General features: G+C 36.2%; 1 protein-coding gene across 1 annotated transcript; it reads right to left on the reverse strand.

The window, feature by feature from the left end:
- Positions 1-175: 175 nt before the first annotated feature.
- LOC109434149 (putative selection and upkeep of intraepithelial T-cells protein 1 homolog) lies at positions 176-27,822 on the reverse strand. The gene is made up of 8 exons (XM_019710872.2): positions 27,745-27,822; positions 17,982-18,329; positions 16,202-16,483; positions 13,338-13,448; positions 9,902-9,994; positions 9,014-9,121; positions 4,293-4,415; positions 176-1,170 (listed from the first exon to the last, which is right to left on the reverse strand). The coding sequence occupies exons 1-8, from the start codon at positions 27,818-27,820 to the stop codon at positions 1,154-1,156; spliced, it is 1,158 nt and encodes a 385-aa protein (XP_019566431.2). The 5' UTR covers positions 27,821-27,822; the 3' UTR covers positions 176-1,153.

Raw genomic sequence — 27,822 nt, forward strand, 5'->3', positions numbered from 1 at the left:
TAGCTTGAAAAAGAAATGTTCTATCTTACAATTTCATTCAGAACCACAAAAAACACCCAGTCTAAATGGAAATGTAAATATTTGTTTTTTTATGCATAACAATTTTTATTAATTATTGACAAAATGTTTTTTACTAAGTTGTTTTTAAACAAGAAATATATGACATCCCATTTACACAAATGATCATCAAAATTTGATGCTTTTAAATGTTTGTTAGTCTGATAGTGGTTAGATAAAGTCTCATTGTTTTGGATTTCATTTACCCTGAACAGTAATTTTAAGAATCTTTTCACATATTGTTTTATTTTACTTTATTTTATAAATAAAATTTCTTTAGTACCAGACCCTAAGAAAAGTGCTACCCAAATACTAAATCAGGTTATCACATTAGGAACCTATGAGGCAGGTACTATTGTTTGATCTGTCAATTCCTGACGCCAAGAGGCATATTAAAATCTTACTCAGTATTTATAGAATTGTATATTTTCACTTACATTTTAAAAAATGTTTTCTTTATAGATTTAAGCATGTATTATCAGTGTATATCTACTAATATTTAGAAAATTTTGGTGTATGGTTCTTATCTTTATTTTGTGGGTGACTTTTTTATCCTTACTCATTTACTTTTATCTTTTTCCCTTAATATTAATATATCTTTCCACATTATTTTTTGGTAGCGGTTACATATTTTTGGTCTTTGCATTCTTGTATTTTCAACTTCTCTGTCATTATGCTTGAGTTAAGTCTCTTGTAAACATGGATTTGAGAGTAGTTTTCTTTAATTGACATCTTTAATTACTGATAGATATAATATTTAATTACTGATATAGATTGATTTCTACTTTCAGAGAGTTCTTCAATTTGACCATGTAGATTATTAGTTTTGTCTCAATTATTCCCTTAATTTGTTTTCTCTGATTACATTTCCATCTTTCTCTCTCTCTCTCTCTTTTGAGTTAACATAGTTTATACAAGAGCTTTTAATGAAATGCAGATTTGAAGATACAAATATATTTTATTTGCCTTTCACCTGGCAATTACTTGAACCTATATAAATTTGTTGGTTACTTTTTTCTGAGCTCTTAGTATATTGTTCCACTGTAGTCTCTTTATTCAGAGATCCAGATGAGATGTTTGATGCTTGTTTAATCCCTTAAGTTTCTAGGAAACCTGTAAAGGAAATAAAATTTACTCAAGGCATTGTAAATTCACATCTTACTGAAGGCAAGTAGTTGAAATGAAAACCATGAGAAACAACTTTTATTTAGAAGTCATTAACTTGAATTCTCTGGCTTAAATCAATGAGAGGGCATTCTGTGCAGGGAGGAAGGCTGCAAGGAATAAAGGCATTCTAGAAAGGAGTCTGATTTAATTTGCATATTATCTCCTTACAGCTGAAGTAAATGAAAATCCTAGTGAAACTGTAATCAAGAATATTTTTTATAACTCAGATAACAGCAAGTCAATATATGTTGTGTTTACTTGGAAAAGGCTATTGCACAATAAAATTGAAGTGTATGTCACAAGATACATCAGAAGTTGCAGCGCGTTTGTGGATTTACTTTTTAAATTTTCCTAAATATTCTTATGCACCCTCTTAACCTTCTAGAACTTGGAAAATTATGAAACATAAGAGACATAAAATTGGAATAATCAAACTATTCAACATATGAAAAAAAGCTGAACTTGTTCAATGAAAGGGCATAGAAAGTAGCTACTAAAAAAGCCATGGGTTTCATCATAAAACCCCAAAACAAACTTGGCAGAACTAAAGAAAACATTAAGAAAAATTTTAAGGAATATATTTGGAGAAATTATTTTTTCTTTGTAAAATTGATTCCATTATGAGAAGTGGTTGATTTTTTTTTTTTTTTTTTTTTTACTTTAAAAATCTAGCAGCTAATTTAGAGCATATTAATTTGTGGTCAAGTTTGGCCATTTCCAAGTTGACTATGCTATCATGAGGTTGCTGCTTTAAAACTATGATATTAGCAATGTGAGACAAATTAGTACAGCATAAATGGTGATAAAAAAAAGAATGTACTGGGTCTTTTCAGTTCATTGCATTGTATACTCTCTACTGCAAATCAATTAATACATTGTCTTGACCTTTTTTTCATAGAATTCTGGGGAAAACAAAAAAGATACTTGATAAAATCTTCGACTGGCTAATGCAACTTTTTCATTGGTGTCAATGGGATACAGAGGAGCAGCATCAAAAAATGGCCTTGCAGGTCCACATATCTGAAAACAGGACTTGTTTCTTAGCAACTCTGATCCCATTCACTGTGAGAGACAGTAAAACTTCTGCTTGATTCTGACCGGGCTTTTAAACCCCCTGAATCAATAGGTAAACATGAGTCAAGCGGAAGAAATTGGCTGCAGGCTCCTTCCTACTTACCCCTAGCATTAATTCATATCTCTGGATGCAGGGATGATTAGGTTGCTGTTCTTGGTGACAGAAACTAGGGGTGAGAAGTATAAATCGTACTGTAGGAAGCACACACTTGTCCCTTGCATTGGTTTAATCTCAACTGAGAGACTATTTCTCAACATTACAGAAGTAATGAGGAGCCTGACTCCAGGCCAAAATCCTATGTGTGATCCCTTACGTCTGATTATAGGAAATTGCAAAGGCTTTGCCTAGCAGGCGGCATGTGGGAAAGCTGTCCTCTCCACATTAGGCTTGGTGCACAGCCAATGCCTTGAAATTTCTGGAAGGAGCTGCAATCAAGGACTCAGTCTCCTACGCCCAGGCGCCATGTTCATATGCATATTTGTATTCCTAGCCCAGGCACTTCCTTTTGGAGACCTCTTTGTGTGTGTGTGGTGGGGGGCGGGGGGGTAGGGCCTCAGCTTAGATGCTTTTTGTCACCTTTGCTGAGACCTTCTCTTTTTTGGGGGTGGGAGGGGGTGGGGGGAAGGGTCATGACTACAACATTCTTTTCCACCCTGACTCAGTACTTTTCCATTCCTAGCCCTTCTCTGTCTCTTTCCTCCCCATATACCCCCAGTCCATAAAACTGCAGGAGGATTTTGTTTAGTGCTCCTTTGTAGTGAGACACAATTTTCCCCACCTGCACTGTACATCATCTGACCTTGCCCAGTGCTGTTCCATGGGGAAAACGGAACTATGAGGAGCCAGCACTACTTGCCTTTTTGGCCGCTTGCACTACCGTGCCAAGGGGATAAAGCCTTGACCGTTACTTTCAGTTTTGCTTGTTGTCCTAATTAGCCACCTTAACGCCGGGCATCTCTCCACAGGTAGTATAGAAAAGCCAAGAGTCACTGGACGCAAAGACGAGAAAAACTAAAGTACACATTCTTTGCGGTTCTGGTCTATGGACCATTTTTGATTGAGTAAAAATAATTTCCCTTGTCAAAACTTATGACAGAAAACTTAACTTACACAGAAATCAGGAAGGCCTATAGTAGTTCTCTGGTGGTACAGTTGGTTAGCATGCGATACTTACACAGCAGTACATAAGTGGGTGACCCCGTAGTTGTGGGTTTGAGCCTCACGAGGGGGCTTGCATGTGGCTCAACATACTTGCAAGTACCAGATTGTAATCCTTTTTTTTTTTTTAATGGTCAACATTCTGTATTGTTCATAATAACTCACCACGGATTTGCATTACATATGAGGGGGGATGGTGGAATCTGCTGGTAATCAAGGGTACATATTTGCATAACCTTGCATATATTTTTAAATGAAACTTTTCAGGATTGTAGATTACTGGTGGAACACAAGTATCAAGTATTAATTTTTTTTTCTTCCTGGGTGACTGCATTTCCTTCCATATTCCTTAGGAGATTATATTAGCACAATAAAGCCAAGACTTTCATCTTTGGGCATCAGGCCATGTTTCAAAGATACATACCCTCATGTAAACATAGGTTCAGAAATGTTCCTGGTTCAGTCTCTGTGGACACTTAAAATTTCTGGAAAAAAACCCCCACAAAAACCTATAATATCAAATTTCCAATTCTGCCTTTGAGATCAAAGTAGAAGAAAATACTTAAGCCTTGCAAAGAGCTCAAGATACAGAAAGTTTTTAGTGAATGAAACAACTGGGCCTTCCAAGTTTACTTGAGAGAGTTGTCACAGTTATAAAATTAAAACTGAGACTGTCATTGGAATTTGAGGCATGAACACTGGCAGAAACCCCAGGTCTTTCTTTCATTCTCCATCTATTAAGGCACTAGGACTGGAAAGGCCACCTCTTCAGACATCTGAAGATCAGTCAGGGAAACAATCCCTTCTGAGTTACCCCTCTTCCCATTCCATTTACCTCTGAATCTGAAGTAAACAAAGGAAATGACCATGGTGATGAAGACCATCAGAGCGCACAGGACCACAGTCATGTCTTCCAACCAAATGGTATCCAGTTGGAAATGTGGATCTGAAGGAGGGACTGGAAAGAAAGATGCAAGAATTAGGAGGGTCACAGCAGGGAAAGGAGGGCTGGAGTGCAGATTTATAATAGATTTACTTTTCAAGTTCCTATTTATCCCTACTTTCAGGCTTATATGATGGTGGGGGAGAAGTAGGCTGGGTTATTGGATGATCCTGGAGATGAGTTTGGGCTGAGTCTGGAAGAGGGCTGCAAAGAGACAGCTATAAGTTCTTCCACTCCAGCAACATGACACCTGCTTTCTGGTTGGCCAGAGTTTGAAGAATAGGTACACACATTTTGCCTTTATTTTCTTTGTCTGGTGCGACAGGCCCTCAAGAATTCTAAGCCTTTTAAGGAGTATGGTGAAACTGAATAGCCTAGGATGAACAGAATCTCTGAAATGGGAGAGATCTTTCAATTCTCAAAAGTCAATCTTCTTATCTGGAGCAGAAGTCTCCTTTAAAATTATCTTTTTTGAGTGATTCTAAAGTGGAAAACATCCCCATCTCATAATATTGGTTAATATGTCTTGTGCTGGGACCACCATTGCCAACAATTAGGTTATCTGTTTCATTACTGGACAGCTATGCCTATTAGAAATTACTTTCCTACATTAAGTGTATTTTGCCTCACTGACAGGGATTGTTCACTGATTCGTACTGACGGGGTTCAGAACAGGCTTACCCAAGATGTGCACTTTGGCATGTGGATTATCTTGAGCTGTAGGCAATCAAGACCTTGTGAGTTCAAGAGAAAATTTTACCTCTCCCTTAAAGAATTTAAATTGCGGCCTTGCCCATTATCAGAGTTATAACCAGAAATAACCTTTTATAACCTATCTATAGGGTAGGGCAAACTTCTCATTACTGAACATCTGTTCTTATTATCTTGTGAATAGCCCTTCTCCCCTCTGAAGCCCCAGGCATCTTAGTTCATTCCTTAGCTCAGAATGTCATATCCACCTCTTTTTAATTTACTGCCTCTGAACCTCTCGTGTATGTGGGGTCTCTGACTCTCCTATGTATGCGAGGTTCCTGTATGTATGTATGCAATTAAATTTGCTTATTTTTCTCTTGTTAATTTGTCTCATGTCAATTGCATTATTAGACCAGCTAAAAGAACCTAGAAGGGTAGAGGAAAATTTCTTCTTTCCCCTGTCTGTAGAGAAAGACAACCAAAATGGTAAAGATGGAGAAGCGGGGGTCAGGGAGTCTTAAATTCATGTAATTGAAATGACAGTCGAAATAATTGATGCTATTGTTATTGGACAAGAGAAGACTCAGAAAGCATTATGATTGCTGGCTTCAAATTTCATGTCATGGAGATAAAGGAGCTGAAATATTCTATATGGTCTTATAAAAGTGGAGGGTAAAGTAGTTACCTAATTAATATCTACTTTCCCCTTATAATTTGAGATAAATTCTCTGCCCTAGATGAGGTCAGAGATTCCTTTTATAAAGGTAATAGCATAAACTTAAAAACAGCAAAATTGCTCTGTGTAGGCGTCCAAAAAAATAATCAGAGAGTAGAATGTCAGCAAGTCTCTCCCTTGGTCACATCTATTTTTCTAACATCAACATTTAGGAGAATCTCAAGTCTCTTCTCATAAGGGATAGAAAACAATTTAAAACAAAATTGAAGGAAAAAATTGAAAATAAAATAGTCTAAAAATTCTAAGAGTATTTTACTTAGAGAAACGTGTGTGTGTGTGTGTGTGTGTGTGTAAATCTAAGCTGAGATTTTGATTTTCTTTCCTTCCTACATGGCTAGAACTGTCCCATGCTTAAAAGGCTAGTTAAGATCATGGTGGGGTGCAAGTGAAGAAAGACATGACATGAGCTAGGGAGGGAAGGAAAAAAGAAGGATGGCAAACACATGTAGTTCTGTTCTCCTATCCAATGAGGTCACCAGAAAGGGATTCCGGGTAGAATCCCTAACTAATATTAATAATAATGATAATAATAGAAAAAAATAGTAATATTGCTTGCACTATGTGTGAAGCCAAGCTAAATGATTTTGATATAATGACAAATTTAATCTGAAATAACCTTATAAAGTATGTATATATTATCATCAATATTTCACAGATGAGGAAAGTGCAGTTCAGGGACTTAACTTTCCCAAGTTCACAGTTAATGATAAGTATAACCAAGGAAGTCTAGCTTTAGTCTGCCACTGATTCTCGGAAACAAATGGTGTACACCTCTTGAAAGTGTCTCTGTCCATAAACTTCACAGAGAACGGGCAGAGCAGAATGTATCTGTTGGAGATGCAAATGCTGGCTTTCTCTTTTTAGAAGAAACAATTACCTGCATTTAGGAAGGCAATCTGATTTACTGTAAAATATTCAGAATAAGAAACACATGGTTTGAATCCCAGGGATAATATTACTTGCTAGATCAACTGATATAAATTAATCAAAGCTTATCTTTGTAGCTGCAGCTCCAAAATGGAGAAGATAATAGACATTGCATAAGGATGTTAGACAATTAAAATATACAATGCTTGTGAAATTTTTTGGCAACTTATATTTGTTAAATGAATTAACAAGTGATTTCTGAATTGATAAACATGAAGAAGAAAAATTAGTACAGAAAGGGCAGGGTAAACAGAAAGTTGCCTGTATAGGGAGAGAGGCTGCTAAATGAAACATTTAAGAGAGGAGGCAATATCCTCAGAGGAAAGTACATATTAAGTACAGAGAAGAAGGGTCAGTAACAATTAGAGAGGAGGTTAGTGGGTGGGCAGGTGTTATCTGCCTAAATACCAGAAGTCTGCAGTGTGGGTGGAGGTCTCTGTGATTGATGGCTCAGTTTTGGGTCCTCAGGTTAGAGCAAGCAAATATAAAGTTTTAATCCCAAGCCTCATTCTGAAGGATTTCAAGTCAGCTTTGACCGTGAGTGACCAGCTGCCCATTTTGGGGGCTTTCGGTTATCTCCTGGAAGCCTCATAAATCACTAAATGTCCAGGCTGCATTTCCCTACAGTGATCTACTACTTTTCACAAGATAGCTATGACTGAATATCTCTGTTTATTTCCTTTTAATTCATTTTCATTGAGGAACAGAATACTACCGTTGTTGAAACAGAGGTCTAAAGATGCTACATGCCTGAGTTGGGATCCTGGCTCCACTGTCATTTAGCTATGTGGATAAGCTATTTAACTTCTTTGTGTGCAGATTTTATCACTGACAAAAACTAATTCACTGAAGAGTAAGTATAGTTGACCCTTGAACAATATGGGAGGTTAGGGATACAGACCCCAGCACAGTTGAAAATCTGAATATAACTTTTGACTTCCCCCAAATTTAACTAGTAGTCTACTGTTCACCAGAAGCCTTACTGATTACATAAACAATTAACACATAACATGTATGTCATGTATTATGTACTGTATTCTTACAATAAGTAAGATAGAGAAAAGAAAATGTTATTAAGAAAATCATAGGAAGAGAAAATACATATATTTTATGCATTCACGACATACCAAACTTTTTCTTAATTTTTAAAAATATTTCTAGGCTATGAGGTTCATCCGTGAGTTTTTAAAATTGTTGCGAATCTCCAAAAAATTCTCCAATATATTTATTGAAAAAAACCTCTACATATAAGTGGACCCATGCAGTTCAAACCCATGTCGTTCAAGGGTCAGCCATATATTAATTTATATAAAATTCATAGCACACATAACATTTAATATATACTAGCTGTTATTATAGCATCTTGCTCCTTTTCTCTGACACTGCCTATGTGGCATTTAACTCTCTGACATGATTAATAAGCCAGACTCAGGTATGGACTTTCTTAGAATAAAATATAAAAAACACTTTCAGTCTGGTTTGGTTTAAGGCCATTTGTGTCTTCATTTCACAGGAGAAAATTAGTAAATAAAATCCTCTCAATAGTCCAGCCCTACTTTATGACTTCTGCATTGTTATTTTTGGCTATTGCTATAGCTCCAGTTTATAAGAAAGAATTACCTTACCTGGCTGATCATTGCCTTATATACATAATTTCGATGGGGACCTCAAAGATAGAGCTGAGGGCACATTTCAAGTTGTGTTAGATTCAGCTATCCCAAAACCTACACATTACCTTCTCAATTTCACCCTCAAAGAGAGCCAAAGAAAAGAAGAATCCGTTTCAGGTGTCCATGCATACAACGAAATTACACAAAATATGTGTGGACATATGACTTATTTTGAGAAGAGGGTCTATTGCTTTGCATCAGTTTTTAAAAGAAATCTGTGACCCCCAAAAGTTTGAGATATGCTGACTTACTACCTCCTCCAGGCTAAAAGTAAGAATGGAAAAAGCAAAAATTGGCATATTTCATTAGGTGAAGTGATGGCTGGATTTTTGGCAAAAATAGAGTTATTAAAAGTGACGAAAATATTTTCTTTCCTTGGGGGGGGCAGAAGCATCAGCAGTTTGTATCACTAAACCCATAACATTCGGGAGACTGAGATCCAAACCCTATGACATGAAACTCAAGTGTTTATTGTTCCTGTAATTCAAACAAATATCACTGTTCTTTGGTTAAATGTTTTACCAGAGACTGGGTATTTGGAAAAGGAAATATTTTCAGGAAGCTCCCACCTTTTTGATCCCACATACCTCTATTTTTGTGATGCAAATAGATAATGAGTGAGACGATTGCAACAAATGAAACTCCAGTTATCTCCACGCCCACTGCAATAGGAGCGGTCCATGTGCTGAAGCAACCTGAAGAAAAAGAGAAATCATAATCATTGGTTATTGTGGTGGAGGTATTTTGGATTGGGGAAAAAATGCACCAAGAAAGCAAGAGCTATATTTTAATGCCATTCTTCTGTATTAATTTAGATTAGGACTAAGGGGGGAGGGGACGGGAAAGGCCCAAGGCTTAGGTCTAAAGCTGTTGGTGACTAGGACAAAAGCCAAGCTCTGTTTCTAGGATGGGACAGGTTTTGGGCTGAGGCTAAACAGACTTAGAGAAAAGCAACTCATCTTTTTCTCCATCTAGCCCATCAATCACTGTGCCCGATTTAAGAGCATGAGACAAGAGTTATGCACTGGTCATTATCATTTCATCCAGGTTTGAAAGAGGCCAGGAGTAGGGTAGCTCTGGAGACCTCTGATTGCCTTAGAGATCATAAGAGCTTTGGAAACAGGAATCTCATGAATGAAAGGATTGTCGGACAACATATTGTTTAAAATCTTATTTAGCACATATCATTATAGTATCATGGGGCTATCTAGTTTTCCCATGAAAATTTCCTATGATGTGGGAGCTTACTACCACAGGCAGTGCCCACTCCTCTGTGGAGAGTTATAGGCACAGTTTAACTTAGTGGTTAAATGATGACGTACAATGATTGATGAGCCTTATGGTGGCATATGATGTCTATTGTTTCTGTCCCTCCCGCCACAACAAAATTGGCACCCATCCACAAAAAGAAGTGTTTCTGAGGGAGTTGTGGGACACACCGCCATACACCATGGGACCCAGGACGAGTTGCCCACCTGTGCATCCGTTAGAAGGCCGACAGTCTTTGGTACAGGCTCTGCTACATACGGAACACTGTGAACAGGCTCTGGCCCCGCTCCCCTGTGGTTCTGAAACACATGGAAAACATCGACTTAGGTAGTTACCTACCTAAGAGAGAGCCTTGTGGAAGTCCAGACAAGAAGTTCCAGCACTCCCCTGGAGCAATAATACCCTAGAGGGTATTATACTCAGTGAAATAAGTTAGACTGAGAAAGACAAATACCACATGATCTCACTTATATGTGGAATCTGAAGAACAGAATAAATGAACAAACAAAACAGAAACTGACTCAGATGCAGAGAATAAACTGATGGTTGCCAAACTGATGGTTTGGGCAGCTGGGTGAAAAGATGAAGGGATTAAGAAACATAAATTGGTAGTTACAAAATAGTCACAGGGATTAAAAAAAAAAAAACAAAAACGTTATGAGAGTGGATGCGCTAGAGTGGATAAGGAGACCAGCTTGCCCTCTCCCTAAGGAAGCACAGCTTAGGGCTAAATGTGATGGCTGTGATTTCTCCCCTGGGAGATGGGAGAGCCACTGAGTAAATGCCTGGCTTCCCCAGCTGTTCCGGAGGCTGCCAAAAAGACTCATGCATCTCTCACAGTATCCACTGTATTAAATTGGAAGCTCCATGAGTGAGGGGAGGGAGCAGATCAGGAGAGTGCATATAAGATTTAAGGAGGGAATTAACAGGATATGCTTCCTGCTTATTGTATTCTGTACTCCATCAAGAAGCCTGTCTACGAGACAGGGGAAAACCTGACCCCAAAATCTCCCAGTTGGCCTGCTGGCATGCCCGGCACACCACAGGCCAAATCCACACCCGCTTTGTGGCTGGCCCCCTGTGCCTGCTCTGGAGCACAGCAGAGATGGCAAGAGCTAGTAGACAGGAAGTGTCTGCAGAAAGCCAGCCAGGGTGTGCGAGCCAGGGAGAAACCACAAACTTGAACTGTAGAGCCACCTTCAGGGAAACAAGAAAGCCTGAGAGCAGCCAACATGGTGTTTTGTGAAAATCATGAAAAGACACAAAAGCTAAAGAATTCTGCCAGAAGAGTATGAAAGTGTGAAACAGGTGTATCCAAGGTCTGAGAAAACCTCAGAATCTACAGCAGTTGCAAATCATATATCTGATAAGGGGTTAATATCCAAAATATACAAAGAATGCATACAACTCAACAGCAAAAAATTAAACAATTTAATTTTTAAAATGGGCAGAGGATCTGAATACACATTTCTCCAAAGAAGAAATGCAGATGGCCAAAAGGTACATGAAAAGATGCTCAACATCACTAATCAACAGGAGAATGCAAATCAAAACCACAATGAGATATTGCCTCATGCCTCTTAGAATGGTTATTGTCAAAAAGACAATAAATAGGTGTTGGCGAGGATATGGAGAAAAGGGAACCCTTGTGCAGGGTTGGTGGGAGTGTAAATTGGTACAGCTACCATGGAAAACAGTATGGAGGTCCCTCAAATATTAAGCACAGTCATGTGCCACACAATGACATCTTAGTTAACAACAGACTGCATATATAATGGTGGTCCCATAAGATTATAATGGAGCCACAATTTTCCTATGTCCTACCGATGTCTTAGCCATCATAGTGCGGCAGCGCAATGCATTACACGAGTATCTACCCCCGTGTTACAGTTGCCAAGAGTATTCAGTATAATAATATGCTGTACAGATTTGTGGCCTAGGACCTATAGGGGAACAGAATTTGTCACTGCAAAAATATGTCTATTTGGCATAAGAATTATTTTAGGCTGGTTAAATTTAAGAAACAGCAGACATGGGAAAAGATCTGAAGATCAAGTATAAGTTACCCTTTGTAAAAGACGTTTACATTTGTAAGGGAAATCTCTATTTGTAAGGCGTCTCCCTAGTTGTACCAGAAAGAAAGCGATGACCTTATCTCTAGAAACTGTTATCAGTACAGAAGACAACAACAACCTTACCCATGTTTACTGTGTTTTTCCAGGTAACCTCCCATAATTAACTCTCCTCACCCCCAACACCTTCTTTAGTCTTCAGCTGAAGATGGTATTTAAGGTGCTGGCTTCAACTATTTGGGAGAGTCATTCAGTTTGCCTGGGTCTCTTCCTTGTATAGAGGAGGTATACATGCTATTAACCCTTTTGCCACAACAGTCGGATAGATCTGAATGAATATTTCCATCTGCTGACTGTGGATGGAAACTTCCAGAAAGGAAGTTTAGGAAAGCAGATGTACATTTTTCTATGTTTTTGTGTTTTTCAAGAATGAATAACAATAGGAAATTTTTATACATAAAAATAATGTCATTTATATACAAAACAGTTCAAATTATTATTATTAAATGCATAAAATAGTCAAAATATCAACTTTTTGGGCTTTATTTGTGGATTTCTGACACTTTTTTGAAAAAAAAAAAACTTGAAATCAATTAACACAGTGAAAGAGTTAAACTTTGGTTTGCTTTTCTCCTGTTAATCTGTTTTTTATTACAGGGATGTCTCAGCCAAGAACCCAGAAGGGTAGAGGAAAAATGATTTTTTTTTTTCTCCCCTACAGAGCAATAGGCTATACCATCTAGCCTCGGTGTATAGTATACCTCCTAACGTAAGTGCCCTCTATGATATTCACACAATGACAAAATTGTCTAATGACTCATTTCTCAGAATGCATGCCTGTCATTAAATGCAGCATGACTGTGTTTATTCAAAGAAAATGAAAACGCTAACTCAAAAAAATATATGCACACCCATGTTCACTGCAGTGTTATTTACAATAGCCAAGATATAGAAAAAAACCTAAATGGCCATCAGTGAATGAATAGATAGAGGAAATGTGATACACACACACACACACACACACACACACACACATTAGAATGCTGTATACAATATATATACAATGATATCAATATATATATGGAATATTATTCCATATAATATTCCAATGGAATATTATTTACCATAATCTTGCCATTTGTATCAACATGGATGGACCTTCAGGGCATTATGCTAAGTGAAATAAGTCAGAAAGAAAAAAACAAATATGATCTCACTTACATGTAGAATCTAAAATAATAATAACAATAATAATAATAATAAAACCAAGTTTATAGATACAGAAAACAGATTGGTGATTGCCAGAGGCAGGGGTGGGGGATGGGCAAAATGGTTGAAGGTAGTCAAAAGATACTAATTTACAGCTAGAAAATAAGTAAGTCATGGGGATATATACAACATGACAACTATAGTTAATAATACTGAGTTGCATATTTGAAAGTTGGGAAGTTTAAAGTTCACATCAGAAGAAAAATAAATTATATAACTATGTTTGGTAATGGATGTTAACTAGACTTATTGTAGCTCCCCCAGCCCCAGTTTGCGTCTTCCATCCATCAGACCTACTCACCTTGCAATCTGTAATGTAGCTGGATACTGGGCACCATTATAAACGTCAACAGCATAACCAGAATTAGGCTCAGATTCAGTATCCACAGAACGTTCCATGGAAAAAGTGTACCTGAAATAGAGAGCTGCAGATTTCACCACTCAGGAAACTTGGAGTGTTTGGACCCACCAAACCAGTAATGATGATTCATCCAAAGAATGTTTCCATTCAAGACCCCATGACCTTGAGATATTAGACTAAAGCTAGTTGGAGAGAGAGTTATGATTGGGGGGGGGGGGCGTGAAAAGTGAGAAAGAGCCTGAGCCAGGTGTCATGTCCTTTGAGACAGGAGCAAAGGGGAGTGAAGGAACCTTACTCCCTCACCCCATTTCTTCCCATTTGTTCTAGCTCACGTTCTCCCTGACTAATGGGGAAGAGGCAGAGAGAGTTTCTTCCCACCAAGCCTCAGATGAAACTCAGTCCTTCAGGCCTTTTGTCTAAATAATCAGTATATGTGCAGCCCTGAATTTCCCAATATATTCACTGGGTCTGGCATTGTGATTCAGAATACATTTAGAGACACAAGTTTATGCAACCTTTCTCCGTTTCTATTCATGTGAACAAGCATCTTTTTTGGCCTGCTGTTTTGCACATACTAAGCTTGGACACCCATCATTTTGTTTGGGAATCTGATATCTTTCTTCCCAGAGAAAACTCTGTACTCCACCTGGAACATGCCATTACATACAAGGAAATGAATCCAAGAGAGCCAATCACAAATTCTGCTACTCACAATTTTGGGTATGTTTGGTGTGGCAGGAATTTAGATTGAGCTGGCGATTTTCTCCATGTAATTCATGGGATTGAAAACCCCATGATTTTGGAGCTAATCCTATATCCAGATGAACTCCCCCACCCTGAGACCCAGTGAGCTGAAAAAGAGCTTTGTCAGCTCACAAGTCAGACAGAGACAGAGTCTCAAGTAAGATTAAATTTTGATAATAATCTTTTCTTTATCATAAGTTTTGAATCTTATCCATGTTGTCTAACATTCAGTGACTAGAAATAAGAACTCCCTCAAATGTTTTTATTTCCCAGAACTTTAACCTGATTCCCAAAGTTTGTGGTAATGACAATTCTCTTAAAACATGTTTTTAAGAAGTGCACATCTACTTTAGGAAAGTGTTAACTCAGAAAATACGCCTCTTGTTATTTAGTGAAGTTATAAATAAGTTAACAAGGATTTTACCCAGTTTCTTTCTTTGTTTTCTACATATATATCCTGTTATGAACTTTGGGGATAGAAGATAGTTTTGTCTTTCTCTCCCTGCAACTGCTTGTCTGATAGAAGTGCCTTGCTGTTTCTGATACAACCATCATATGAAGCTTTTTTTTCTGGAAGGTTAAATGAGCAAATAAATACAAAAATAATCTCAAAGTAGTAAATTGTTAAACCTATAAGGGACTTACTCCTACGATAATACTCTTGAAGTAGAATATCCCTTTCAGCATCTGGCTACAACACTAATTTCACAGACATAGACAAATACAAATATATTTACTCAGCAGTTTACAAGACACTTATTTTGTTTTATTTCGATCATTCAGGTATCAGATATTTATTGCTTACTATGCACAATGCAATACTTGAAGCAGTTGGGGTATATCAAGTATATAAAACCAACAAAGATTTCTACCTTCGTGTTTTAGAGAGGGAGATAGGTAAGGGACAATAAACATAATAAACATGTTACATAGAAGGCTAAAAGGTGATAATACTATGTTTAAAAAGTTAAAGCAAGGTGAGGAGATAGGGAACCCCAATTAGTGGGGGGCAGGCTGCATTTTCCCAAGTTGTTTTGTCTAAGTAGTCCTTATTTACAAAGTGAGAGTTGAGCATAGACTTGAAGGAGATGAGGGAATTGAGTGGAATTACAGTGTTCAGAGAGGAGGGAGCAACTAGAGCAAAGCCCCCCAAGGTGAGAGCAAGTCTGGCATGGTTGGGAAACAGCAAGAAGGTCTGTGTGACTAAACTAGGGTGCATAAAGGAGACACTCAGGGGATAAGGACAGATAGGCAATGGGAGCATGGATAATGCAGGGCATTGTGGGGCATTTTATTCTGAATAAATTAGGGAACCTTTGCAGCGTCTTGAACAAAGGATGATGCTGTATGTCTCATGTTTTAAGTGGGTTCTCCTATCTATATGTTGATAGTATACCATAGTGGACAAGAATAGAAATAGAAGAACATTTCAGATGCTATTGCAATATTTAGACCATGGGTGATAGTGTCTCAGACTTGGATGACGGCAATAAGGTAAGAAGTGGTGAGATCTGGGCGTATTTTAAAGGTAGAGTTAGTATTATCTTTTGATAGATGTGACATAGAAAGATGGGCGTCAAGGATGACTTTACAAATTTTCTTCTTTGAAACTGAGAATATGAAGTGTGATTGGGAAGGCAGTAAGTTACAAAACTCAGGAGGTGACTGGGGGTTTAGTGTTTTTATTTGGGATATTTATTGGACTCCCACATTGAAATGTGAGTTTAGAGATGAGACAAGAGTTGGGAAAGAGGTCTGGATGGGAGATACCATTTGAGGAGCCATTGCCCCATTGATGGTACTTAAAGCCATGAGAGGGAATTAAGACAAAAGAGAAAAAAGATACAAAGACTCTGCCCAGGATACTCCTACATGAAGAAGGTAGCGTGAAAAAGATAAAGTAGCAGAAGAGAATAAGAAAGAAAATGAGTGAGATAATGAATAAAGCCAAGAGAATGTAATATCCTAGAAACCAAGTGAAGAAAGTATATTAATGTTTCTCCTTAGTTTATGTTTTATGACAATGGCCAACATTTGAAGAACAAAGACACAGATCTCACCTGATAGGACAATGCTTGTCCTTTCTTCTTGACCAGTTACAGGGTTTCGAAGGTAGCAAGTGACATTCCCCTGGGAGCTTCGTTTAAGGAGAAGGGTCATCTTCATGTTGAACAATTTGCCTGTATCCTGTGAATGGGATTTTGATGTATGTGGAATGACCTCTCCTCTGCTGTCTCTCCATTCCATTTGAGGCTGTGGGAACCAACCTGCTGAATTACACTCCACTAAAAGACCTTTGGTATTAGGAGGATGCAAAACAATCTGTATTTCTAAGCTTGTAGCTGGTTGGAAAGAAAGGGGGAAAACAGTATTTTTAGGTGAAGAAAAGGGGAAAAGAAACACAAAGAAAAGCCCCCTCCCCAATCTAATCCCTGTGCTCTTAGAGGCAGGCACTGTGGAGATCTGATTGTCACTACAAACTAATCAAAAGGGAAACAGGATAAGCCAGACTGAAGGGTTATGATATAGAAATTCAAGCCTGGGGAGGAAATGCCTGTTTGTTTCATTTATTCATTCATTCAGAAATATTGGTTATTTACTAAATCTAGGAGATGGGGTTAGATCCATGGACATAATAATGAACAAAACAATCAAGATCTGAGTCCTCTTGAATTGGTAGCTTAATGTTTTTTTCTTGTATCTTCATCATTAGTCACGTTTAAGCTGCCATAACAATTTATAAGTAAACAACATAAATGCATTTGCAATTTTAATTACAAGTTTAATATGTATATTAGTTGCATATAAGTATTTGCAGTAAATAGGTAATATAATTAATATTATAAAAAATAAAGCAGTACATATCAGTTAAAAAACAAACAAAATAGTTTTTGAAACATTTCAGGACATTTCCTGAGATATAAGACTTGCCTAATGTGTGGGCAGAGAAAGAACAAGAGATTTAAAGTCTTACTCTAGAATAGCTCTGTCCTGTACAAATTTCTGCAATGATGGAAATATTTGATATCTGTGCTGTCCAGTACAGTAGTTATTTGCTATATGAAACTATTAAGCACCTGAGATTTGGCCAGTGAGACTGAAAATTGAATTTTTAACTTTACTTAATTTAAATATAAATCTCTATAGCCACATGTGGCTATGGCTGTCATACTGGATAGCCCAGCTCTAAGCAATAGAACTGAGTGTTATAATACCCAATAAAAATGTTAAGCGTGAGAACCTACATTAGTGCCCTCACATTTGTGAAGCCTGCCTGTTTACTTCAAGTCCTCCATCTCCCCACATGTCTTTGTCATTCAGAATACTTCAAGGGTGAGTGGCTTAAATACTATATATCTGCATACAGCACATACATGTCAGATATATTGGAGGATACTGAAGATTGTAGATAAGGCTTTTTGAAATAGATTTAAGAAAATTAGTCTGGAACTAAGTCGTGAATTGAGTGAGGGAGAAATGGGAATAAGAATTATCATTACAGAGACTATTGTAATTTGGGTAGTTTATAGAGTCAGGTTTCATTAAAGTGTTGCCAGAAATAATTAAAAGGATAGTAATAAATCCTGAAATGATTCTGTTGATACTTTCAGGTCTTACAGTGTATGTGAACATGGGAAAACAGTTCTTGCTGATAAAGGTAATGTGTACAGATAATAATTTGCATTCTTAATACTACACTTTTTTCAATTCAAAGATTAAATGCATGAATTTGAACTTGCTTAGCAAACCATGTAATATGAAAATGGTCAAAAACACTGAGAATTTTCCTAATACTCAGCCTCAGATGGGTTGAGAATCCCTTTGAGGATCCGTCCTTACCTGTGACTTTCACTTCTGTGATGGCTTCGTCATAGAAATCACCATCTTTGAAGAAGCAGTGGTACTGTCCATCATCATCCACACTGACATTAAAGATCCGGAGGGTCACTTTACCCTCTCCGATAGCTTCTTTCAGGAGCTCTGTCCGCTCCACGTACTTGGAGATAGTTTCTCCATGTAGGTCTTTACCATTTTTATACAGGTGAACAGGTTTTGTGTAGCGGTTCCGGAACCAGCGTACTTCCATGTGTTCTGCATTTTGTGGTGGGGACAGCTGGCAGCTGAGCTCAACTACTTCACCCAATTGAGCCAAAATTGGCCCCTGTGAGCCAGTCACTGTGAACTGTTCTAGGAAGGGAGATGGTAACCAAATAGTGAGAGCATGAGTCAGGTCCTGCCTTGTATTTTAATATAACACACACACACACACACACACACACACGCACACGCACGCACATGCAGCCTTCTACATGTTTCAGTGAGGTGTTGGAGGCCATTCTGCCACATTTATATATTGTATAAATACATATATATGTATGTATGTATATGTGTTGCATGTGTGTGTGTATATATGTATTATACATACACACATATACATATACATACATATATACATACATATTACACACACACACACATATATTTCTGTTTCTAATAATGTCACATTCATTTTCTAACTTGACTCATTAAGGATAATCTGTGTTCCTACCTCTCTAGGTATCAATGTGTTCTTAACATCCCCTACAAATACCACCTATAGGACAGCCTTACTATTTTAATATCTAGCCAGAGGCTCCTAATATTTCCCTTTTCTTTGATTCTTTTTAAATAAGCTCAAGACGAAACTTTCAAAAAACTAGAAAAACAGAGACCAGTTAAAAGGGGTATGCCACCAGGCTCCATTCTTAACAAAGGACTCTGCACTCACAAAGTGCTTAATCAAATAATGTAGGCTGACTGATCTGCGCTGGCAAATAAAGCCTTCTCCAAAAAAAATTGTAATCATTATTCTTGTTCTTTCTATTAGCCTCAAGTCAGCTACCAACCGTTCTTGCTTAGACTGCAGAAATCCACACTGACATTGGCTCCTGACAGATTTCTCTTCTCATCCCTTTAGAACTCAAAAATTGCTCTCTGGATAGGGCTTTTATAAAAGGATGTAGTCTCTGTGTCCCTCAAAGGATTATACCTCACCCTAACAGACTATGTGAAATCTCATTGTGGGGAGCATTCTGCACCATTTAGACTATGTTCTCTCACACTTCTGGTGGGGGATTCTACCTTGGATTAGAAAGGTAAAAGTATACTAAGTCACGATTTATCTCTTCCAAATCAGTTTCGTAGCTTTTTGTCCCCTACAGCAGAAAGCCACGTGCCATACAACCCATTGAAAGAGAAAATAAGACTTGGATATATATTAAACCTTTATGAGATATGGAACAAAATATGTTCATTTATTCATGTGTGCATTTTAAATTGATTTCTTTGTATTTCACATATGCAGCCTTATAGATTCATATGGGAAGACTGAATACAGAATTATTTAAATATGACAATAAAAGTGTCACATGCCAGAGAATTTGCATACCAGAAAAATGTTGTTTACATTTGGACACAACTCATTTAATAACATAGTAGGGAAGAAATTTAAGTTCAGATACTGCTAAGATTATAATAGTAATAATTGCTAAAATATATTAGAAACTTACAATATGTGATGCAATATTCTAAGCTTATAAATATTAAATACATAAAAAATTATATATCATGTTTGTGAATGGGAAGAATCAATCCCTTAAAAGTTTCAAATCTCCCACCCCCAATAATGTATAATTTTAGTATAGTTCCAATATCTCAACAGTTGTTTTTTTTCATAAAAATTGTCAAGTTGACACAAATTAATATGGATGAGTAAAGGCTAAAGGATTGACAACTGTGGAAGAAGAAAAGAAGAAGGATGCATAAAATAAAGATGAAGTTATAATAAAATAAAGAAGGAGGAGACAAAGAGGAGAAAATGTAATGGATATTAAAACATATCCAAAATTTTTACTATAAACTGAACCATTTTTTTTCTGATTAAGATTATTGATATAAAGTATTATATTACAATTTTGATAACAATAAAATTTAGTAATTTGGAGATCAGTATAATGTAAGAATTGTTAGATGTTACTTTAAACAAGTAGCTGAGTTTGATTTAATATTTTATTTACAGCTTTAAATTTATACCCATACATGAAATTTATCTATCTTTTAAAATTCCTTTGTCAGATTGTGATATCAGGATTCTATGGTCATTGTTATATTATTTGAAATCCTATTTTTCTTTATCCTCTTGAGTTCCTCACAAAACATGGAAATTAACTCTAAAATTTTGAAAGGAGTAAGCTTGTTTTGGAATAGATCTTTGATAAGATCTTTTTTCTCCCTTTTTGTAACTCAAATGACCATTGATATAGAATAGTTTTCTATATTTTGAGCACAATTTTGCAAACATTCTTTTTTTGGTTTTACATAAAACTGTCCACTTCACTAACATTGCTAGCTTAATAGAACAAACAATTTTGTAGGAATCGTTCATAATTACTTTTTTGAGATTATATCAATTTTAATCTTTCTTTATTGAGGATGAATTCTTTGTTTTTCTGAAAACAGCTTAATTTTGTACTTGAGTGGTAATTCATCAAATTATTTCCATTAAGAAATATGAAAACACAGTTTCCACTACTGTTGTTGAGAAAACTGCTACCTATCTGGGATTGCAAACTGGTGCAGCCACTATGGAAAACAGTATGGAGGTTCCTCCAAAAATTAAAAATAGAACTACTTTATGACCCAGCAATAAACACCACTCCTGGGTATTTATCCAAAGAAATCTAAAATGCTAATTTGAAAAGGTACATGTACTCTTTTGTTTACTGCAATACTATTCACAATAGCCAAGATGCGGAAACAATCAAAATACCCATCAATAGATGACTGGATAAAGAAATTGTGGTACATTTATACAATGGAGAGTAGTATGCAAAGTGAAATAAGTCAGATTGAGAAAGACAAATACCACATGATCTCACTTATATTTGGAATCTAAAGAACAGAATAAAAGAAAGATCATATGAATGATTATATGCCATAAAAATTAATGAAATCTTACCATTTGCAACAAAGTAAGTAGAAGAAAAAAAAAGTTCAGAGTCTAAAAATAATAATAGACGAGATCAATGAAAGCAAGAGTTGTTTTTTTGAAAAGATAAACAAAATCGATAAACCTTTAGTCAGGCTGATCAATACAAATACAAGAGAGCGGGTCCAAATAAATAAAATCAGAAATGAAATAGAAGTGACAACAGACACCACAGAAATATTATACAAAGGATTATAAGAAAAATACTATGAACAATTATATGCCAACAAATTGGATAACCTGGAAGAAATGGATAAATACTTAGAAAAATACAATTTGCCAAGATATACTCAGGAAGAAACAGAAAATCTGAAGGAACTAATAATGGCTAACAAATTGAATCACTAATCAAAAATTGCCAACAAAAGTATTGGACCAGATGGCTTCACAGGTGAATTTTACCAAATATTCAAAGAAGAATTCATACCTGCCTTTCTCAAACTATTCCAAAAAATTAAAGAGGAAGGAAGACCACCAAATTCATTTTATAAGGCTAGCATCGTTACCCTGATGCCAAAAACAAAGAGACTACAAAAAAGAAAATGGGAGGCCAATATCCGTGGTAAACATAGATGCAAAAATCCTCAACAAAATATTAGTAGTCTGAATTCATATTTAAAAGATCACACAGTGATCAAGTGGAATTTATTCCTGAGATGTAAGTTTCGTTCAACATCTGCAGATCAATTAACATGACACATCACATAAACAAAATGAAGGATAAAAACAAGAGACTAAAAATAAATTATACGATTCATTTGTTATCTGTTCTTTAGATTCCAAATGTAAGTGAGATCATACTGTATTTGTCTTTCTCAGTATGACTTATTTCACTTAGCATAATACTCTCTATGTCCATCCATATTGTTGCAAATGGTAAGATTTAATTCTTTTTTATGTCAGAGTAATACTCCATTGTATATATGTACCACAATTTCTTTATCCAATTGTCTATCAATGGGCATTTTGGTTGTCCATATCTTGGCTATTGTGAATAGTATTGCAGTAAACATAGGGGTGCATCTATCTTTTTGAATTAACATTTTGGATTTCTTTGGATAAACAGCTAAGAGTGGTATTTATTGCTGGGTCATGAGGTAGTTCTAGTTTTAATCTTTTTGAGGAAGCTCCATACTGTTTCCCATAGTGGTTTTATCAATTTGCAATTCCACCAACAGTGCACAAAGTGTTCCCTTTTCTCCACGTTCTTGCCAACACTTGTTATTTGTTGATTTATTGGCGATGGCCATTCTAACAGATGTGAAGTGATATTAAAACAACAAATGCCTACAAAATATAAAATAAAATACTATTATGCTTTTCCTTCAAAAAAATCATATGATCATATCAATAGATGCAGAAAAAGCATTTGACAAAATCCAGCATCCATTTATGATTTAAAAAAATAACTCTTAGTAAAGTGGGGATAGAATGTACCTCAGCATAATAAAGGCCATATACAACAAACCCACAGCTAACATCATACTTAATGATGAAAAGCTGAAAGCTTTTTCTTTAAGACCAGGAATAAGATAAGGATGTATACGTTCACCACTTTTATTCAAAATACTGGGGGTGTCAAAATAATGTATATAAGTGGACACTTCGGTCAGCATTTCTCAAGCAGTAGTTCATCATAATCAGAAGTGTCTAGATGCTGATGGTAATTGCTTTGAGCACCTCTTGTAATTGCAGAAGTCAAACTTGACTTGTATTCATCTTTTGTTATTGGTAAATACTTACTAAGTATTACAATTTTAATATAGTTTTCCTTTATTAAAATGTGTATACACTTTTCTTGGCACCCTCTGTATGTTGAAAGTCCTAGCCACAGCAATCAGACAAGAAGAAGAAATAAAAGGCATCCAAATTGCAAAGAAAGAAGTAAAACTGTCATTATTTGCAGCTATGCTACTATACAGAGAGAACATTAAAGATTCCACCAAAAATCTATTAAAACTAATGAATTCAATAAAGTAGCAAGATACAAAATTAATATTCAGAAAGCAGTTGCATTTTTGTATACCAATAATGAACTATGAAAAAAAGAAATTAAGAAAGCAATCCCATTTACAACAACATCAAAAAGAATAAAATACCTTGGAATAATTTAAGCAAGGAGGTAAAAGACTTGTACTCAGAAAACTATAAGATATTGAAGAAAGAAATTGGAGAACATATAAATAAATGGAAGACTACCATGTTCATGGATAGGTAGAATTAACATTGTTAATATATCCATGCTACCCAAAGCAATCTACAGATTCAATGCAATCCCTATCAAAATACCAAAGGCATTTCCCACAGAACTAGAACACATAATCTTAAAATTTATATGGAACCACAAAAGACCCCAAACAGCCAAAGCAATCTTGAAATAGAAGAACAAGATTGGAGGTATCAAGCTGCCTGACATCAAACTATACTACAACACTATAGTAATCAAAACAGCATAGTACTGGCATAGAAACAGACACATAGGTCAATGGAACAGAATAGAGAGACCAGAAATAAACCCACGACTATGTGTAAATTAATCTATGACACAGAAGGCAAGAATCTACAACACGGTAAAAACAGTCTCTTCCATAAATGGTATTGGAAAAACTAGATAGGTACATTAAAAAAAAATTAGTTGGACCACTTTCTTACACCATATACAAAAATAAATTCAAAATGGATTAAAGTCTTAAATGTAAGACCTGAAAACATAAGATTCCTAGAAGAAAACATAGGCTATAAATTCTCTGACATCATTCTTAGCATACATATTTGGATATGTTTCCTTGGGCGAGGGAAAAAGAATAAAAAATAAACAAATGTGACTATATCAAATCAATGATACGTCTGATAATATGTTACTATCCAAAATATATGAAGAACTCATACAACTTAACACCAAAAAAACAAACAAACAAACAAAAAATCCCAAATAACCTGATTAAAAAATGGGCAAAAGACCTGAAAAGACATTTCTCCAAAGAGGACATATCTCCAAGATGGCCAACAGACATGAAAAGATCCCCAACATCACTAATCATCAAGGAATTACAAGTCAAAACCGCAATGAGATATCACCTCACACCTGTCAGAATTGCTATCATTAATAAATCAACAAACAAGTGTTGGTGAAGATGTGGATAAAAGGGAACACTTGTGCATGGTTAGTGGGATTGTAAATTGGTGCAGACACTATGGAAAACAGTATGGGGGGGTCCTCAAAACATTAAAAATAGAACTACCATATGACCCAGCAATTCCACTTCTGGGTATTTATCCAAAGAAATCCAAAACACTAATTCAAAAAGACATATGCACCCTTATGTTCATTGCAGCATTATTTACAATAGCCAAGATACGGAAGCAACCTAAGTGTCTATTGATAGACACATGGATAAAGAAGAAATGGTACATATATACACTGGAATATTACTCAGCCATAAAAAGAATGAAATCTTACCATTTGTGACAACATAGATGGACCTAGAGCAGGGGTGTCCAAACTGCGGCCCGCGGGCCAACTGCGGCCCACGATCCATTTTTAATTGGCCTGCAGCAAATTCCAAAAATAAATTTAGTTTACTTAAATAAACCAGGTGAGGCAATACGTATTTTACCTCGAGTGAGTGGCCCGGCTCTTTGTGTATTTTACCGCATATGGCCCTTGGTGAAAAACATTGAAAAAAGTTTGGACACCCCTGACTTAGAGGGTATTATGTGAAGTGAAATAAGTGAGACAGAGAAAGATAAATACCATATGATTTAACTTATATGTGGAATCTAAAGAACAGAATAAATGAGCAAACAGAACATAACAGACTCATAGATACAAAGAACTTTTGATGGTTGCCAGATGGAGGGTTGGGGAGATGGTTGAAAAAGAGGAAGGCATTAAGATGTACAAATTGCCAGTTATAAACAGTCACGGGGATGTAAAGTACAGCATAGAGAATATAGTCAATAATACTGTGCTAATTATGTATGGTGTCAGATGGGTACTAGACTTACTGGGATGATCACTTCGTAAGGTATATAAACGTCTAGTCACTATGTTGTCCACCTGGAACTAATATAATATTGTATGTCAACTATAATTGGAAAATAAATTAATTTTTAAAAATTTTTAAAAAGGTGAAAGACATGGAAGAACCTTAAATTGCATATTGCTAAGTAAAAGAGTCCAGCAAAAATATGGAGAGAGTGAAGAGAGCAGTGTTTGCCGTGGCTTCGGGAAGGGAGAGATGAATAAGTGGAGCATAGGCATTTTTAGGGTGGTAAAATAATTCGTTATGATACTGTAATGGTGCATACTGGGGGTGCCAAAAAAATGTATATGAGTGGACACTTTGCTCAATCAGCCGTTCGCCGTAATCAGAAGTGTCTGGACGCTGATGGTAACCACTTTGAGCACTTCTCGTAATTGCAGAAGTCAAATGTGACTTGTATTCATCTTTTGTTATCAGTATATATTGAGCATTACAATTTTAATATAGTTTTCCCTTCTTAAAATGTGAATACTATTTTTTGGCACCCTGTATATAACATTTTGCATTTATTTGGTAAATTTGAGGATTTCAGGGCTGATAAAGGAAAAGGACACGACCACAAGGTGGCAGTAGCACACAGTAAGCTTTTATTGGCGCAGCACTTGACAGGGTTGCACAGATGGCACTTCCCAGCATGTGACCCTCTAAAGGCCCTGGGAACCCAACCCAGAAGGGAGGGGGGCAAGGGAACTCCCAGGGGAGAGACAGGCTGCAGAGGAGTCTTGTGAGTCTACAGTGTCACTCCACAGCGTGGTGGAAAGTTGAGAGTTCCAAAGGGAAACAGTGGCTTGGGGTCTTTGTAGCTACAGGGTTTATCTTATCTATGACAAGCAGATGTTGAGTGCAGTTTCATACAGAATACAAACCAGGTAGTCATTAAATAGCTACAAATATGTTTATTTGTGATATATTTAAAAATTGGATGTGTGAAAAATTGAATTTGGTGTTGGCAGGCTTTTGAGCTAATGGATATCAGATTGCTTTAAAGAAGTAAACAACATGGGGCCAATATACAGAGGTCATTTGGGCTCATTTACACAACATTTTGCTAAAACCCAGAGAACTGTACAACACAAACTGTGAACCCTAATGTAAACTTTGACTTTATTAATAATAATTTATCAATATTGGTTCATTGATTGTAATAAGTGTACCACACTAATGTAAGATGTTAATAATAGGGGAAATTGGGAGAGGGGAGAGGAAGAGAGAATGAGGTTATGTGGAAACTTTATTTACTTTTTGCACAACTTTTCTGTAAATCTAAAACTGCTCTAGAAAATAAAATCTAGTAAAATTTAAAAAGTCAATGAAGAGAAAAAGGAGAATTTGGCGGGGGTGTAGGATGGACTTTAAATCCACAAAGTAAAATAAAAAGTCAAGACAAAAAAGCTTCTGCATATCAAAAATATAATTAACAAGTCGATGAATTGAGCTATAAACTGGTCAGATATATGTGAAACAGGTATAACAGATCAAAAATTAATTCTTAATGTTGACGACTTCTTAAAAACCAACAAAAGAAAGATTAACAGTGCCAAGGAGACATATGCAGGCAGGTCAGAGAAAAAGAAATACGACTTTTTTGAAAGGTACTCAATTTCACTCATTTAAAAAAGGTAAAATATAATCACTATGAGATTAACTTTTCATCTGTAACTTTGGAAAAGATAAAAAGCTCTGATATCTATAATATCTGAAATAGTGACACTACCTGACAAATTGACATGTGCTTTTTGTGGAGATTTCTGTTACTAAGTATTTCAGAATAACATTTTCAATATTATAATAAAATAGCACATAACCTTGACCAGAAGTTCTACTCTTAGGAATATTTCCTGCCTATGTACTCACAGGTATGCTCAAAACATATGTGCAAAATGTTTGTGGCAGCATTACTTTTATTAGCGAAAGACTAGAAGGTAAATAAATATGCATCAGTAGGATTTCTGCCATTTAGCAAGCAACTTTTGCTAGAAAATTTTATCTTTTATGCCATTTGTTGTCCCAGGCTTTTCTTCTATTTATCTCTACATAAGTTATATTTATTTCTGCTTTGCATAGACCCCCTTACAAATGCTAATTTTTATCACCTGTCAAGCTCCCACCAGCCTAGTCCATGCTTCCTCATCTGAGGCCCTACTGTACTGATAACGCACATGGATTCCAATATGGATCCATATCTTGGACCATTTCCTCACTGTGTAAGTAATACATAAATAAATCATGTCTCCTCAATGTGAATATTGGATTCTCAAGGACAATGTGAATATTGTTAGGTCTTCTCAATTTGTTTCTTTTCCTTGGAAACTAAAACAAATCCACGTACATGATAAAGATTTGTTGATTCAAATTAATTAATTTTTCCCCACCATAAAATGGATCTTATTGTATACATCCTCCTTACATACTTATGAATTACACTTGAAGAACAGTGGCCAGAAGACCTTGACCCTTTTGTTTGGGCCTTGCTTTTTTAGGCATACTTGATGTTGCCATGACTCATAAAAGGTAGGCGAGAGAGTCATACCTGCACTTCGTGCTGTCATCTGAAGGAGGAACAGCATAACAAAGTATCTGGTGAAAGATAGTCCTGCAGTTTCCATTA

Source organism: Rhinolophus sinicus, linkage group LG06, assembly GCF_036562045.2.
Source record: "Rhinolophus sinicus isolate RSC01 linkage group LG06, ASM3656204v1, whole genome shotgun sequence".
Taxonomy (NCBI): Eukaryota; Metazoa; Chordata; class Mammalia; order Chiroptera; family Rhinolophidae; genus Rhinolophus; species Rhinolophus sinicus.